Here is a 15,272-nt window from a genome sequence, read left to right on the forward strand (position 1 = left end):
TGATAATCTCGTTAAAATGACGTTAACGCCATAACCGCATTAACGCGGTGGAGATTTGTGGTTATGGCGGTTATGGCATTAACGTCATTTTAACGAGATTAACGCTGACAGCGCTAAAATGAATATCAACCTTGTAACAGTTGCAGTGGTGTGGTGTCTCTTTAAGACAATGTAAGGGTTAGAGATGTCATAAGTATGCACCACTGCCCACTTTGGAGTATGAGATCCACTTGCTTGCAAGTGAGTTTATGGACTCGGACCTCTTTAACTTTTTGCAACGGGTTGTAGGAACACTGTGCTTCATGTATGATAATTAGTAGCTGTTCAATGGGTCTTTGTAAGGTTGAGTGTGCATTAAAATACAAGCACTGTGGAATTCCCAGTGCCAGTGTGGTCATGAGTTTTTCTGACTGTCCTGCTAAGTGTTTCCACTGCTCCTCTCAACCACTGAGTACAACCCACATTACAACCTCTTATGTGCATTCATGTCTAATGTTGTGAATATGACCCATTTCACATGTTTCTCAGTTCCACTGACCTGTTCATTGTTTATTATTGTTTGTTGTTTATTAAGGCTTATATTTTTTCTCTCCTAACCAGAGTGGGTTGACATACCCTGGAGACTCCATTAAGCACTCTGCTGTTACGGCGATGAACTTCAGTAAAGTTCCTCTGTGATTCATCAGTGGGGGATTTGGTTCTAGGAGGAACAATGCCAACTGTGCATGTGAAAAAATAAATACACTTATAAGTACAGGCCAAAAAAAACATGTTTGTATTCTCAAACATAACACTATGAGTCAGTCTTTAAAGTGTCACTTGATTAATTCATGCAATCAGACGTCAAAAGACAGAATACTGAATTTTTATCTTTAACTTGCTATTATAAGCGCCTTAAAGAATGTATCTCTGGGTTCTGCATACCCAAGTTATTGTTGTCATTGTTATTGCCATTTTTAAATCTTGATATTAAACTGTTGTACCTTTATTCATGGTGGACTGCCTGTCCTGGGCCTGCTCCTGAACATCACTGATATTGTTCGATTCTCCAAACTTGGGCTGGAATGCAGAGATGTTTTTATTTTGTCAGCACTGAACCTGAAGGTAGTGAACGATTCTAATACTGTTCAAAAAACTCAAGAATGCATTAGATAATGCCTTGTAATGGAAGAAACAGCTGGTACACCTGAAGAATCCCCAATGATGCAATCACACTATGGTTGAAAAAGTCTTCTTATTTTAAAGGAATTGCAGTAACCCATTCTTTAACAGTACTATACCTTTACTGTACAGCTGACCAGCTGCCAACTGAAGTGACAGTGCTGATCAAAATGTCCTCTTCAAGTACACATGACTTCAACAAATGTGATGCACCAAGGTTGGTTCACATTTTATTTCTTTCTCTAATGAAAGAGAGTATACCAGCAGAAATACCCAATTACCTTTCTGAAGTCAGAATCTTCACCACCAAGGTAATCAACATCGATGCCGAAGCTGTGTGGCCAGGTCGTGCTGTCAAAAGGCAGGGGAGGGATGGAGGGAGGAAAGGTATAGGAGGGATCCAATGGGTAATAGGATTTGGGAAGGGGAGGCCTAGGGGGAACACTTTCCTTGATCACCATAAGGGCAGTAGGGAGTGAAGAAGGAAGTTAACATAGGATAGGAGGAAGAGAGAGTGCTGCATATCAGGATAAGTGACAATAAGCCAGGCAAATTGCAAAGCAGAAATGTATTGATTGAGTTTCAGTCTAGTTAGTTAAAGAGTTGGATGAAAATCCCCAGCTGGTTGCTGAAACACTGATCACACCTTATAATAGCTAAACTCTAAGAAGCATTAAGACAGACTTAATTCAACATATGAAAATAATTATTTACGCATATTAATGTCTGTGAAGGTTCTCAGTCATCCAGGTCATCGTAGTCAAAGGAGCTTGCAAAGAAAAGCGTCTGGACTTCTTTAAGTTACTTGAAGACGTTTCACCTCTCATCCGAGAAGCTTCTTCAGTTCTAAGGTCAAATGGTGGAGAGTCCCAGATATAAACCTAGTGGGAGTTTCCCCCCACAGAGGGACAAAAGGACCCCCTGATGATCCTCTAATCGCTTGAGCCAAGGTGTGAAACTGGGTGTGGGTCACAATCAGCCAGAGTTTCGGGTGAGTTCATTGTGAAACCTGGCCCCACCTTATCATGCGAATTCCTGAGGTCAGATGGCCCAGGATGTGAGTGGGCGTTAAGGCGTCTGGGAAGGGATCTCAAAACTGGATTATAGATGGCAGAGAGTTGGTGTCGTAAACCCCCGCCTCTGTTCAAAGATGGTCGCTCACAGTGGACATAGATGGCTTCTTTCACTCCTCTTTCAAACCATCTGTCCTCTCTGTCCAAAATGTGAACATTGGCATCCTCGAAAGAGTGACCTTTGTCCTTAAGATGCAGATGGACTGCTGAGTCTTGTCCTGTGGAGGTGGCTCTTCTGTGTTGTGCCATGCGCCTGTGAAGTGGCTGTTTGGTCTCTCCAATGTAGAGGCCCAGACCTCTACATTGGAGAGACCAAACAGTCACAAAGTCCAGACGCTTTTCTTTGCAAGCTCCATATTAATGTGGAATCAAGTAATATGAAAGTTCAAGGCATCGTCTTTTCACAAACTAATGTTAATCTAAAGTATTGATCTAAAGATGGTCTTAAGTGTTGACCATAAACCTAACACTGGCCAGCCAAGTAAGAGCCGTATACCTGTCAAATTTAAACTAAAACATTATACGGTAGGGCTGCACAGCAATTGTGAGGTTTGAAACAGGCTTGATTGTTTACAAGAATATTAAGGGTATAGAGTGCAAAACTACATCTTAACCATACCTCAAGTAGAACAGTGTGGTAAAAAGCACTGATCATGCACTCTTCCCTTCTTATCTTAACATCTAATATCTTAGACTTGTCACCCCTTTGTATTTCTATTTGTATTCTATCCCTTTATTCTATCCCCCACCTCCTCCTTTTTGGTTGGTTTTATTTTTGTTTATTTCTCTTGCCTGTCTTGCTGTATACATCATCATACAATGTAATAGCTGAAATAAAACAAATTAAAATGAATAAATAAATAGATTAAAGATTCACATGAAGAGGATGGACCCATAGACACTCTAGCTGTTCGTGCAATAGCAAAATGTGTTTGGCACCATAATGCATTCAGATCACAATTCGGATAGGACAGGATTTTTTGAAATACTTTATCTCTTCTTCTTATTTACCTCTTCTTAAGTTGTTCAGAACTTTAGTTGTTCAGTTGAAGTTGATGTTGATACTAAAATAATTAGGAAACAATTTGAAATTAATCTAAAATAATTTGGCTTTGACTTTGTTCTTTATTTTATTGACAGGGACTCTGGAATTCAAGCCTGAATATTTGTCATTGTCCTTGACCCAGTGTTTTGCACACACACACACACACACACACACACACACACACACACACACACACACACACACACACAAAACAAGGTGCACGTCAGGTGTTGAGAAACCAGGACACCTTGATGAGAAGTGGGCTACTGGAACAATATGGCATAAGTGGGAAAGAGAAGAAAATAGGGCGCTGTTGATATCGAAACAGCTAGGAGCTCAGTATTTCAACATTCAGAAGAAGGAACTGCTCTCACAGCTAGAGATTGACAAGGTACAAAACAAATGTTATGGCAAGGGGGAGCCTGGACAACATGTCAGGGGGATCAAGTATCAGAGCTGCAGAGAGGTGCAATGGAGAAGGTGCCTAAGACGTACAGCAAGCTGTCCATACTGGAGGCCTTGGAAACTGCCAAGCAAAGATTCACAGCCTTGGCCAGCCACTTGACAAGGTACACCAGAGAAATAGAAAGCAGGAGAATGAACCAGCTGTTCTCTGCAGAACCATCCAAAGTGTACTCTCAGTGGCAGGGGAACAGTATGAGAACAATATGAGAACAGCACCAACAAAGCTGGAGACTGGAAAATACTGAAAGAACATATATGAGAAGGATGCAACTCATAACAGCAATGCTCAGTGGCTAGTGGATCTAGAAGCAGACCACAGGAACCTCCATGAACAGGGTCCAGTAACCATCACAGTGGCAGACATCCAAGAAAGGGTCTCCAGTATGAAGAGTTGGACAGCACCAGGCCCCGACATGGTTCACACCTAATGGATGAAGAAGCTGACTGCACTCCACAAGCGTCTGGCAGCACAAATGAACCAGCTGCTTGTCGATGAGAGACACCCAGAATGGCTAACTGAAGGCCAGGCAATCCTGATCCCCAGAAGGGACCGGTCCCATCCGGCCAATAACCTGCCTCAGTACCACCTGACAGTCATCATAGTGGCTAAGATGAACAGGTCTATGGCTCAATACATGAGCGGGGCACAGAAAGGGATTGGCAAGAATACCAGAGGCGCAAAACACCAGCTACTGGGAGACAGACCAGTCACACCAGACTGCAAGATGAGGCTGACTAACGTGTGCACTACCTGGATTGATTACAAGACGGCCTATGACTTAATGCCCCACAACTGTATCCTGGAATGCCTAGACCTATACAAGATCAACAGGACCCCAAGATCCTTCATCAGGAACTCAATGGGGATGTGGCGTACAACACTAGAGGTCAACTTTAAGTCCATAGCACAAGTCAGCATCAAGTGCGGGATCTACCAAGGAGATGCTCTGTCCTCACTGCTGTTCTGCATAGGCCTGAACCCCCTCAGTGAAATCATTGACAAGACTGGCTACGGATACTGACTACGGAGTTGAGCAGTTGTTAGCCACCTCCTCTACATGGATGACATCAAGCTGTATGCCGATTCACTGATCCACACCACCAGGATATACAGCAATGACATCGGAATGTTGTTTGGATTGGAGAACCTGGTACCTGGGAATCCCACAGGCAAATGGGAACAACGAGGAGCCCGTTAGGAAAGATGCAAACACCAAGTACCTGCAGAAGGTCAGGCAAGTCTTGAAGAGTCAGCTGAATGGTAAGAACAAGATCCTGACATCAAGACCAGGATGCTCCTGACCATGCTTGGAGGGTTTCACTCCAAGTCCAGCACCCTGAGGCTGTATGCTAAGTGGAAGGAAGGAGGCCAGGGACTGGTGAGTGTCAGTACCACAGTCCACGATGAGACAACAAAAATCCTTGAGTACATCAAAAAGACAGCCACAACTGACTGTGTGCTCAGTGAATATCTTAGGCAGCAGAAACCCAAGAAAGAGGAGGAACCATCATGGAAGGACAGGCCCCTGCACAGTATGTACCACCGACAGACAGAGGAAGTGGCTGACATCCTACCAGTGGCTGGACAAAGCTGGACATTTAGACTGGTTGGGCAAACTCACGTGCATCCTTGAATATCCTTGAGTGGATAAAGAGGAGTTCTAAGACAAGGAACGAAACTGCTTTGTTCCTCCTGAATCTAAGGTTCAACAAACAGATGGACTCCCCTCTCCAGTCCTGGCATAGACTTTCCCACTGTGATCCCCCTATAATTGGAGCATAATCTCTTGTCCTCTTTCTTAAATATGGGAACAAATACCCCAATCTCCCATTTTAAAGGCACCACTTCAGACCTCCACAGAACATTGCAAAAAAACATGGCAGCCAGGACAGCTATAGCATGGCAATACGATGCTATGAACAGCTAATAAATAAATGATTTGTTCTTAAATTTAGAAATAGTGAAGCCATTATTTAGAAATTATGAAAACACCTTTCATCAAACAGGTTGTATATTAAGTTATTAATTAAGAATAAAAATGTCATACCTGTGTTTTTTTAAATGCACACTGATGTAATGAACTATTTACTTAAACACTTACTGAATGAGCCCGATGTTAGGAAACACCCCAGTAATCATGGGAAAACTAACAATGATCCAGATGTAAGCATGTTACGACATGTTTTCTGAGGACAAGCTTGGCTTCATCTCTGCAACCTTCGAAGGTTAACTAATTAATCTCTCGAGTATCAGAATGGATATGGATTGCATCTGAGTGCTGATTGGTATATTCAGAATATTGGCATTGTACACCAAGAAAACTGGTCTGTTCTCTGGCCTTTCCTGGGTTTATAGCTTAGTTAGTCCCTTTTTGATCTATTTCCTCCTCTACAGGGTTTAATGTCCTTAAGGACTCCCTGAGGTTCTAGAAAGCTAGAGTAATCTATGAAAAGTATGCTCACAGTTTTCACAACCATAATAATTTACATGTTCTGCATAAGACACTGGGTCAGCTTCCCTATAACTTTGGGGTCCATGGTTTGGCATTTTGTCAGGTTTGAAATTAGGCACAAGGCATGGCTTGGGACGTTTAGAATTTCCTCTTCTATGCAATTTAGGATTAAGTGCTTACCTCCAGACCCAACTCCTTGGTTGGAGAAGCCTGGCAAACAGGCACTGGGGAGTAGGGGCTCAGTGGACTGGTAAGGCTTACTGAGCTCAGTGGGCTTGCTGGACTATTGGTGGTAAAGGACCCTGATGCACCACTGTCAACTGAAAAGAGAAACAAACTTAAAGTGTCAGGAAAAGGCCATTAGATAGAAGGTAGAAACACAGGCCATTATGTTCAAGATTAGTTTAGTTTCTTTTACCTCTACCCTTGGCTGTTTTTATGCCTCTGGATAAGCTGTTCTTTTGTAGACCTTCTAATACATCCTGGACTCTCCAAAACTCTTTTTGGATGTGCCGCCGAACTAATTCACTCTAAAAAGAAATTACAAGGAAAAATAGCAGAAATTAGACCCTAATACTAATAACAGTCAGGTCCATTTATTAATTTCAGTTATGTGGAAAAAATGTGGAATTGGTGTTCCCCCGGATAAGCTGGAGGAGGTGGCTGGGGAGAGGGAGGTCTGGGCCTCTTTGCTTAGGCTGCTGCTCCCGCGACCCGGCCCCGGATAAAGCGGATGAAGATGGATGGATGGATGGATGGATGGATGGATGGAAAAAAATAACTACATGTCATCGAAATTGCTGGCATTTTTTTTTTGTTTCATTTTAACAAAAAAAGAGGAAAAAACAAACAAAATCTGTTGTTATGGAATCATTAAAGGATTAGATATATATAAACTATATGATAGCAGACCTCCACTAAGATAGCAGAGAATATCATTCTGAGTACTTACTTCGCATGCACTAGTATTTGTAATATACTCATTTTGTTTTCTTTGTTTTTTCTAAATGTTGTTTAAAAAGTTTGTAGTGCAGTAAAAATTAGATAACATGACATATTTTTACTTTGATTACACAAAGATTACGTAGAAGTAATGGATAATAGGTTTTTGTACTTTTCTCGATATATATCTTGTGTTTTTTGTTTAGCGTTGCCCTGTTTAGTTTTGATAATTTTTCTCAGTCTCCCCATGACTGTTTGTTTTTTTGTTCAGCCAGAAATAAACGGCTCTCCTTTTGTTTGCTCCATTTCTGTCTCCATTTATCTGCCTTTGGGTCCACACACTCCACTCCACGCCGTCAGCTACAGCAGACATGAAACATCCCAATGGCATTCAACTCTGGATAATATGGCTCTTCGGAAAGAAGACTCAAATCAGGCTCGACTCCCTAAAATAACTCTCAAAGGCGAATTTTATGAGCTGGAGAGGAATGGCATCTCACTAGTTTAGAAGATGATCGTTTAGGCTGGAAAGAGTTTGCTCCTCCATAAAGCTCACTAAGTCACTGACTTAAGAAAATAAGAGGTTTATTTTCAGAGTCATAGCTCTGTTAAGCCAAGCATTCCTTTAACCTTAACCAGTAACAACTTTATGAATTTCATTACACAAAGATTTTTAACCGTTAGAGAATTATTTATTCATAACATCTGACTGCTCAAAGAAATACTACCATAAATTAATGCTTTAATCATATAAAGGCGCTCAATCAGTCCCTATTACTGGGCTGCATACCACAGGCCTTTAAGGTGGCAGTGATTAAACCATTACTTAAAAAGCCATCACTTTACTCAACTGTCTTAGCTAATTAAAGGACATTCTCTAACTATCCTTTTATCTGAAAAATTCTTGAAATAGCAGTCATAAAACAGCTAACTGCTCATCTGCAGAGGAACTATTTATTTGAAGAGCTTCAAAAAGGCAGAAACATGATTACTGAAGATCACAATGATCTTCTTATGGCCTCTGACAGTGGACTTACCGTGTGCATGTTTTACTTGACCTCAGTGCAGCTTTAGATACTGTTGATCATTGCGTTTTATTACAGAGCATGTCACAGGTATTAAAAGGTACTGTGCTGCAATGGTTTGAATCATATCTATCTGATATACTCAAATTTGTTCATATTAATGTGGAGTCCTCTTCATACAATGAGGTTAATTACAGAGTTCACAGGCTTATGTGCAAGGATATGTTCTATTTAAATTATACATGCTTCCCATCTTATCTTAAAGACCTCATAGTCTACCACTTTGTTCTTAGACTGCTGGCTTACTTGTCATGGTACTCCAGTCCTTCTGTGTGTCCACTTTGCCCTAATCTCCTCCTGTGCACATATTTTCTGCCTCTCCCTCTGTTTTAATCAGGTTTGTACAGTTGTTGTTGGGTTGGGACCTTAGTTACACTACAGTGCAACATGTCACAATTAAAAGCTAATCTTTAGCTATTAGCAGTCGCTTATTGACAAAGTAGTTCACTTTTTGCTGGAATCTCCTGCTCTAATTACATCCCACCATCTATTTTCTGACCATGACAATTATACCTTCTTCCATCTCATCCTCACTCTGTTGTTGGGACTGCTAATCCAGAATTCAAAATTGTGCTCCTCACATACAAGGTCTTAAATAATCAGGCCCCATCTTATCTTAATGACCTTGTAGTACCATATCACCCTATTAGAGCACTTTGCTCTCACACTGCAGGCCTACTTGTTGTTCCTAGAGTATTTAAAAGTAGAATGGGAGGCAGAGCCCACAGTTTTCAGGCCCCTCTTCTGTGGAACCAGCTTCCAGTTTGAATTCAGGAGACAGACACTATCTCTACTTTCAAGATTAGGCTTCAAACTTTCCTTTTTGCTAAAGCATATAGTTAGGGCTGGACCAGGTGACCCTGAATCCTCCCTTAGTTATGCTGCAATCAGTGTAGGCTGCTGGGGGATTCCCATGATGCATTGGGTGTTTGTTCTTCATTCACTATGTGTTAATAGACCTCTCTGCACTGAATCATACTCGTTATTTATCTCTGTCTCTCTTCCGCAGCATGTCTTTATCCGGTCTTCCTTCTCTCACCCCAACTGGTCACAGCAGATGGCCCCGCCCCTCCCTGAGCCTGGTTCTGCCGGAGGTGTCTTCCTGTTAAAAGGGAGTTTTTCCTTCCCACTGTCACCAAAGTCCTTGCTCATAGGGGGTCATATGATTGTTTTTGTTTTTTTCTCTGTATGTATTATTGTAGGGTCTACCTTACAATATAAAGTGCCGTGAGGCCACTGTTGTTGTGATTTGTTGCTGTATAAATAAAATTGAATTAAATTGAAAATTCAATTATCCATTCTCTGGCACTTCTTGGGATTGCGAGGGCTGGTTACTAGTTGTTGCTGGTACTGTTGACAGTGCAGCAACAGCCCTGACACCTGACTGTCAGTGAATATGAGAGTTTGCTGCATCTATTTCTATTTTCTTTTTCTCTCTCAGCTTTTCAGCTCCACCTTTTTGTGTTTGTTCATCTTTATCAACCACTTCTCCCCCACTAAACTCTGTTCCACAAGGTGCACCCAGGGAAGGTAAAGGAGGGGCCGGTAACATAAAGAGATTAGATTAGGAAATCAGTGTCAGAAATTACAATGAACAAATGGGCTGCAAGTGCTTGTAGGACTGGTGAGCAGCGGACTCTGTTTTAAAGTGAGATTTAGGTTTAGGTGTTGATATTACTGGATTTTTATCAATTGAGAGAGTCAATAAAACGTTGTTTAGTTAATAATTAGAAACTGGCAGAAAAAGCAGGCTCACTTTGCTTAATTTAAACGTTCCAAATTAATCACAAAATGTGCATATCCTGCATATCTGGCCTTTTTCAATTTAATCTCATTTTTTCCACACAGTGACAAACTTGTTAAATTAGCCTCTGGAATTACTTATATGTAATTCACACAAGCTTAATATTTAAAATTGTTTTCCAGTGTCACTTTGACACAAATCAACAGAATGTAGCCAGCCAACCTCCTTTGACCTAAGGTTGCAAAAACCCTATAATAGCCAGTTGCTGTAAAAATATTTAATCAGATTTTTAGATTAACTTATATCACATCAAAACCTCTGCTGTCTTGTTTTCGTTTTTTGTTTTGTTGTCATCATTAAAAATCATTCAAAACAGACAAATAAAGAAAAAATGACAGTTACTACAAATCAAAAAAAGTAGATGGTGGTGGCTGGCTGAATAATTATGACTAGATAATCTCTTACTGTAAAATAACCTAAAAATAATGATTAATTAAAAAGGGGGGGGGGGGGATTACAGATATGATGATATTGTTCAATTCAATTTCAATTAAATTTTATTTATATAGCGCCAAATCACAACAAAAGTCGCCTCGAGGCGCTTTATATTAATAATAATATTAATAATATATGTATTATATTACATTGTGACCTTTTACCTGTCCTCCAGCATTAAGCTGCTCCCACAGGTCTCCATGGATGGCATTGGCCTCATCCTCTAATGCTTCAAACTCCATGCAAGCAGTTGTTAAAGCCTGAGAGACATACAAAATAAAATAAAAATAGTATTATTTATACTGTCAGCAATATTCAGACTGTTTGATTTAGACATATAACAAATAGAACATTTAATGAGCAGATGTACATTGCACAATCACGTGGAGCTGTGCATTTTTTGAAATGCAGACAAGTTACTGAACTCACACTGGAGGCCTGGGAGAGCTCCCCTCTGATGTTAATCAGCTGGTTCTGCTGGGTTTCCTTTTTGAACTGCAGCTTTTCCATGATTAAAGGCTGGTTATGGTATATCTCCATTTCCTGATGAGTAGCCAACAGTGCTTCCTCTAGGCTGTCCTGGTAACAGCAAGTGTTTTGTTGAAAATTAGTTTTTCTGCTTATTTAGTAAATAGACAGTGCACTGCAACATCCCTGTTGATCTATTTAAGAGAACATACACATTTCATCTAAATATTCGGATGTAAGGTTATAATGGTTTCACATAAATAAATGAGTGAAATTATTAGCTACGATACATGCTAACTGACCAGAAGAAACACTACATTGTGCACTAATTTAACGCAAGAGTCAGAAGACGTTGATTCAACTCTGTGGTCATTAATTGTGCTGTAGTTAGTGGGGTTGTTGTATTGGAACAATTCAGCCTCACCGCAGGGAGTAAAACTACTTGGGTAGGGTTAGAAAAAAATCATGCTTTGGGTTAAAACACAACAGATAACACTTTTTTCAAAGCTTGCCAGAGCGACGCATCCCCTCAGAATCCACATAGGCACGAGACATTCCTCCAGTTGAAATACATTTGTTTCAAAGTCGTGCTGACTGTAATGAAAAAAGAGGCCAGGGTGGTGAAAAACAAAACAACTTTCAGTGTAAAGAGGTCCCGTACAACAACACCACAAAATACAGCTTGAAGTCACCACAAATTAAGTGTTGACTAAAGGTAAGGTTGTATTAATAGCTAGGTTGTTCTAATGTACTGAGTTAAACTGCTTTCCTCTGATATATAAAGTATATTATCTTCAAATATGGTTAGGACAAATAAGGCTTTATGGGTTTCCTTTACCATGACAGTAGTACATTGCTGTGTTCAGTAGCTATTAAAAAACTCCAGTGATTTCATACGAAGCGTTTCTTAAGAATTTCACAATAAAATGTCACATTTCCGAAGAAAATTGTGTACCTTATTCATTCTCAGTCTGTGGACAACTGCCTCATGGTCTTTCAAAATCTGGTTCTGCTCACATAATCGCCCCAAGAGCTTCTGTGTAACAAGGAGTGGTTATTTTGTGAATTTGAGAGACACCAGGAAGGAAATATAAAACAAAGACAGGACAGCAGTGTGTATATGTCAGTAAAAAATATACAGCATAGTATATATGTGCACAAAAACATCACATTTGTATGCAATATGTGACTCTTAATCTGCTTCTTCTAGTTTCAACCACTAAACTGAGTAGCAACTGATTTCAGACATTTAATAAATAGGGTTACTGTAATTATATTTTTTATTGTTTTACTGACAATGTTCACCCTCATGCAAAAACTAGGAAAACTATATTGTAAATATATTATTGTGGACTTCTTGATGCATTCTCAATCATCCAGGAAAGTAAATCTCCAAAAGTTGATTCTGTTCATCTGGACGTAGCGTTTTCAAAAACGCTACATCCAGATGAACAGAATCAACTTTTGGAGATTATTGTGGACTGTAAAATTGAGATTAGGTTCCTAGTCTACAGGACATACAAACATGGGGAAATGAGTGCTCACATACTTCTCACCATGCACTGTATAAAAAAATAAAAAGCACATCATTTGGGTGTGAATGCAAAACTCTTACACTGGTTTCGATCTCATTGAGTTTCAGTGTAGGATGCAGTTCTCTGTAGTTTATATCCTGGAAAGGAGGCACCTGTAAAAAATGATTTGCCTGTCATTATCAATCAGAGACTGTATACTGTTCCACTGAGACGAAAACAAAATTAAAATATATATTCTGGTCTTTATTAAAGTAATGTAAAGCCCAATTACATCTTTACATTGAAATAAAATCTCAATGATTCTATTTATTCACAAAATTATTGAGATCAATGGTTATGTTCTTTCTGAGATCAACAGTTCCTGTACTGTTAAACTTGACTAAATTGAGCTATGTAACGGTTTTCAATCTAGTCAACATGACTGTATTAAAATTACATACCAACAAAAACAAATAAAACCAACAAGTACATAAAATAAAACAAAATCATAAATTTCCACTTTTTTCTAAAAATTTCAATTCACCCCTTTAAAAGGGTGATAAATAATTAGAAAGCAAACAGTAATGTAAAGGTTGAGCTTAAACATAAGCAATTCAGAAGTGTGAGAGAAAAAAGTAAAACAACATGTGACCACATTAACGAAACCAATATTTCAAATTATGGGATCCCCGATAATCACAGCAGAAGGGGTAAAAAGACGAGCGTGACACGGATTGCTTTTGGATTGACTAAATCCTGTTTGTGTTGTGGGGTGGTGACATTAAGATTGTAAGTAACAAATCTGTATCGCAACCAATGTTCTGGCCACACACGAGAGTGTTTGATATATTTTGGGACTACGACTATAAATAATTAGCAGTTTTCACAACTGTGGCTCAAATATCCTGCCAAGTGCAGCATTCAGTTATGTTGAATTCACTCTAGAGATCTTCTTGTCACTATGCTTGCACATTTTAATTTTAATGCCATAAATGCCAGTGAATCAGACCTGAATTCAGCTGATTCTCCATGTATATCTTCAGTGAAATCTCAGCTGCAGGGGAGGGGTTGAGTGTACAATAAAATAAGCAGTCACCATTATTCCTTAGTGCTAGTGGTGCTGAAACCCAGTAGTGTGATGACAAATCGATGACCTCCACAACAGTTGGAGGTAGTGATGGGATTTCCAGCTCTTTTTAGAGAACCGGCTCTTTCGGCTCGGCTCACTAAGAAGAGCCGGCTCTTTCGGGTCCCAAGCGGCTCTTCAGATTGTTTTGTTGCTTTAATTTATTATTAACAACAATATAAAATTATGCAGAAAAGGAATTAGTAATGTAAAAAAAAAAGTGGTTTTATTTGTATATGCTTATATATAAATATATACGGTGGCCCCTTGAAACAAAGCACGTACAAATCCCAAAGCACGTACAAACTCCAAAACACATTTCTAGCGTTAACTGAACTTCCAAAACAGAGCTACCTAGATCACTTAAATTGCACAATTAAAAGCATATGTGTATTGTTTGTGTATTTATACACAAGCACTCATATATATTCAAATAATTCAAAAACTTTTCATTTACCTGTTACTACCACACACCAAATCCAGTCGTTGGTACTTCCTGGCTTGTGTAGCCACTAGGTAACAAAAGCTCAACACTGCGCCTAGCATCATGGAGCACTTCTGTTGTGTTTTGTATGTGCTTCGGAGTTTGTACGTGCTATGGAGTTTTTACGTGTTTTGGAGTTTTTACATGTTTTGGTGTTTGTACGTGCTTCAGGGTTTGTACGTCCTTCAGAGTTTGTACGTGCTATGCAGTTTGTACATGTTTTGGAGTTTTTACGTGTTTTGGTGTTTGTACGTGCTTCAGGGTTTGTACGTCCTTCAGAGTTTGTACGTGCTATGCAGTTTGTACATGTTTTGGAGTTTTTACGTGTTTTGGTGTTTGTACGTGCTTCAGGGTTTGTACGTCCTTCAGAGTTTGTACGTGCTATGAAGTTTTTACGTGTTTTGGAATTTTTACGTGCTTCGGGGTTTGTACTTGCTTCGGAGTTTGTATGTGCTATGGAGTTTTTACGTGTTTTGGAGTTTCTACGTGCTTCGGGGTTTGTATGTGCCGTAAATATACTTTAAATATACTTTTGTTTATTCACTCCACATAAAATGTTAAAAAGAAATCATATAATACAAAAACCAACTATTTACATTTCAACTTTTAACTATTTAAATTTTCAGATTTTTCCTTTTAAACAAATTTAAAGTAAAACAACATAAAACACTGCAAGTCACAACACAATTAAATATAAATTAAAATATAAAAACAAAAAGAAGATGTACATTCTCTGTCATATGGGCCTGCATGAATAAACTTTCTGAATCCTTTATCATCCGCAACTGAAAATAGTTGTGGACCATTACTATACCTTTTTAATGTGAAGTTGTTGTCACTGGCTCTCTTTCTCTATCTCTCCCTCCCGCTCTGTTCCTGTGCTACTAAGAGTGTAACTACCAGCCCTCCCCCCTCTTCCCAGCGCAAAGCACAGGTCGCGTGCGAAGTGAAGCGGAAAAAAAGTTCAAGAGAGAGGGTGAGAGAAAGAAGAAAAAAAAACCACGGCTCGCGTCGTTCACTTCAAAGACCCGGCTCTAAGAGCCGTTTCGTTCGCGACCGACACATCACTAGTTGGAGGTGCTAGTCCAGACAGTGGTGGAACTGCCAGCTATACAACTTCAAGCAGGCGGCAGCGAATTGCCGATGGCTGGACAGGGTTAAAAAATTATTCAAAAGGAATGACTGGCCATTGGGGCGGGGGGGCTGGAAGGAGGTGT

The 15,272-nt window shown here is 39.7% G+C and overlaps 1 protein-coding gene across 1 annotated transcript in view; it reads right to left on the reverse strand.

Moving 5' to 3' along the window:
• Positions 1-15,272, reverse strand: part of plekha6 (pleckstrin homology domain containing, family A member 6) — a gene marked incomplete at its 5' end in the record, with an annotated part of 64,877 nt that overhangs the window by 19,507 nt on the left and 30,098 nt on the right. Inside the window, 9 exons of the mRNA XM_080890901.1 lie at positions 616-719; positions 984-1,059; positions 1,443-1,610; positions 6,378-6,517; positions 6,616-6,727; positions 10,628-10,723; positions 10,893-11,042; positions 11,887-11,967; positions 12,547-12,618. Of these exons, the coding sequence (XP_080747027.1) occupies positions 616-719; positions 984-1,059; positions 1,443-1,610; positions 6,378-6,517; positions 6,616-6,727; positions 10,628-10,723; positions 10,893-11,042; positions 11,887-11,967; positions 12,547-12,618 (999 nt within the window). The remainder of the gene's footprint in view (positions 1-615; positions 720-983; positions 1,060-1,442; positions 1,611-6,377; positions 6,518-6,615; positions 6,728-10,627; positions 10,724-10,892; positions 11,043-11,886; positions 11,968-12,546; positions 12,619-15,272) is intronic.

Source organism: Rhamphochromis sp. 'chilingali', assembly GCF_963969265.1.
Source record: "Rhamphochromis sp. 'chilingali' genome assembly, chromosome: 9".
NCBI lineage: Eukaryota > Metazoa > Chordata > Actinopteri > Cichliformes > Cichlidae > Rhamphochromis > Rhamphochromis sp. 'chilingali'.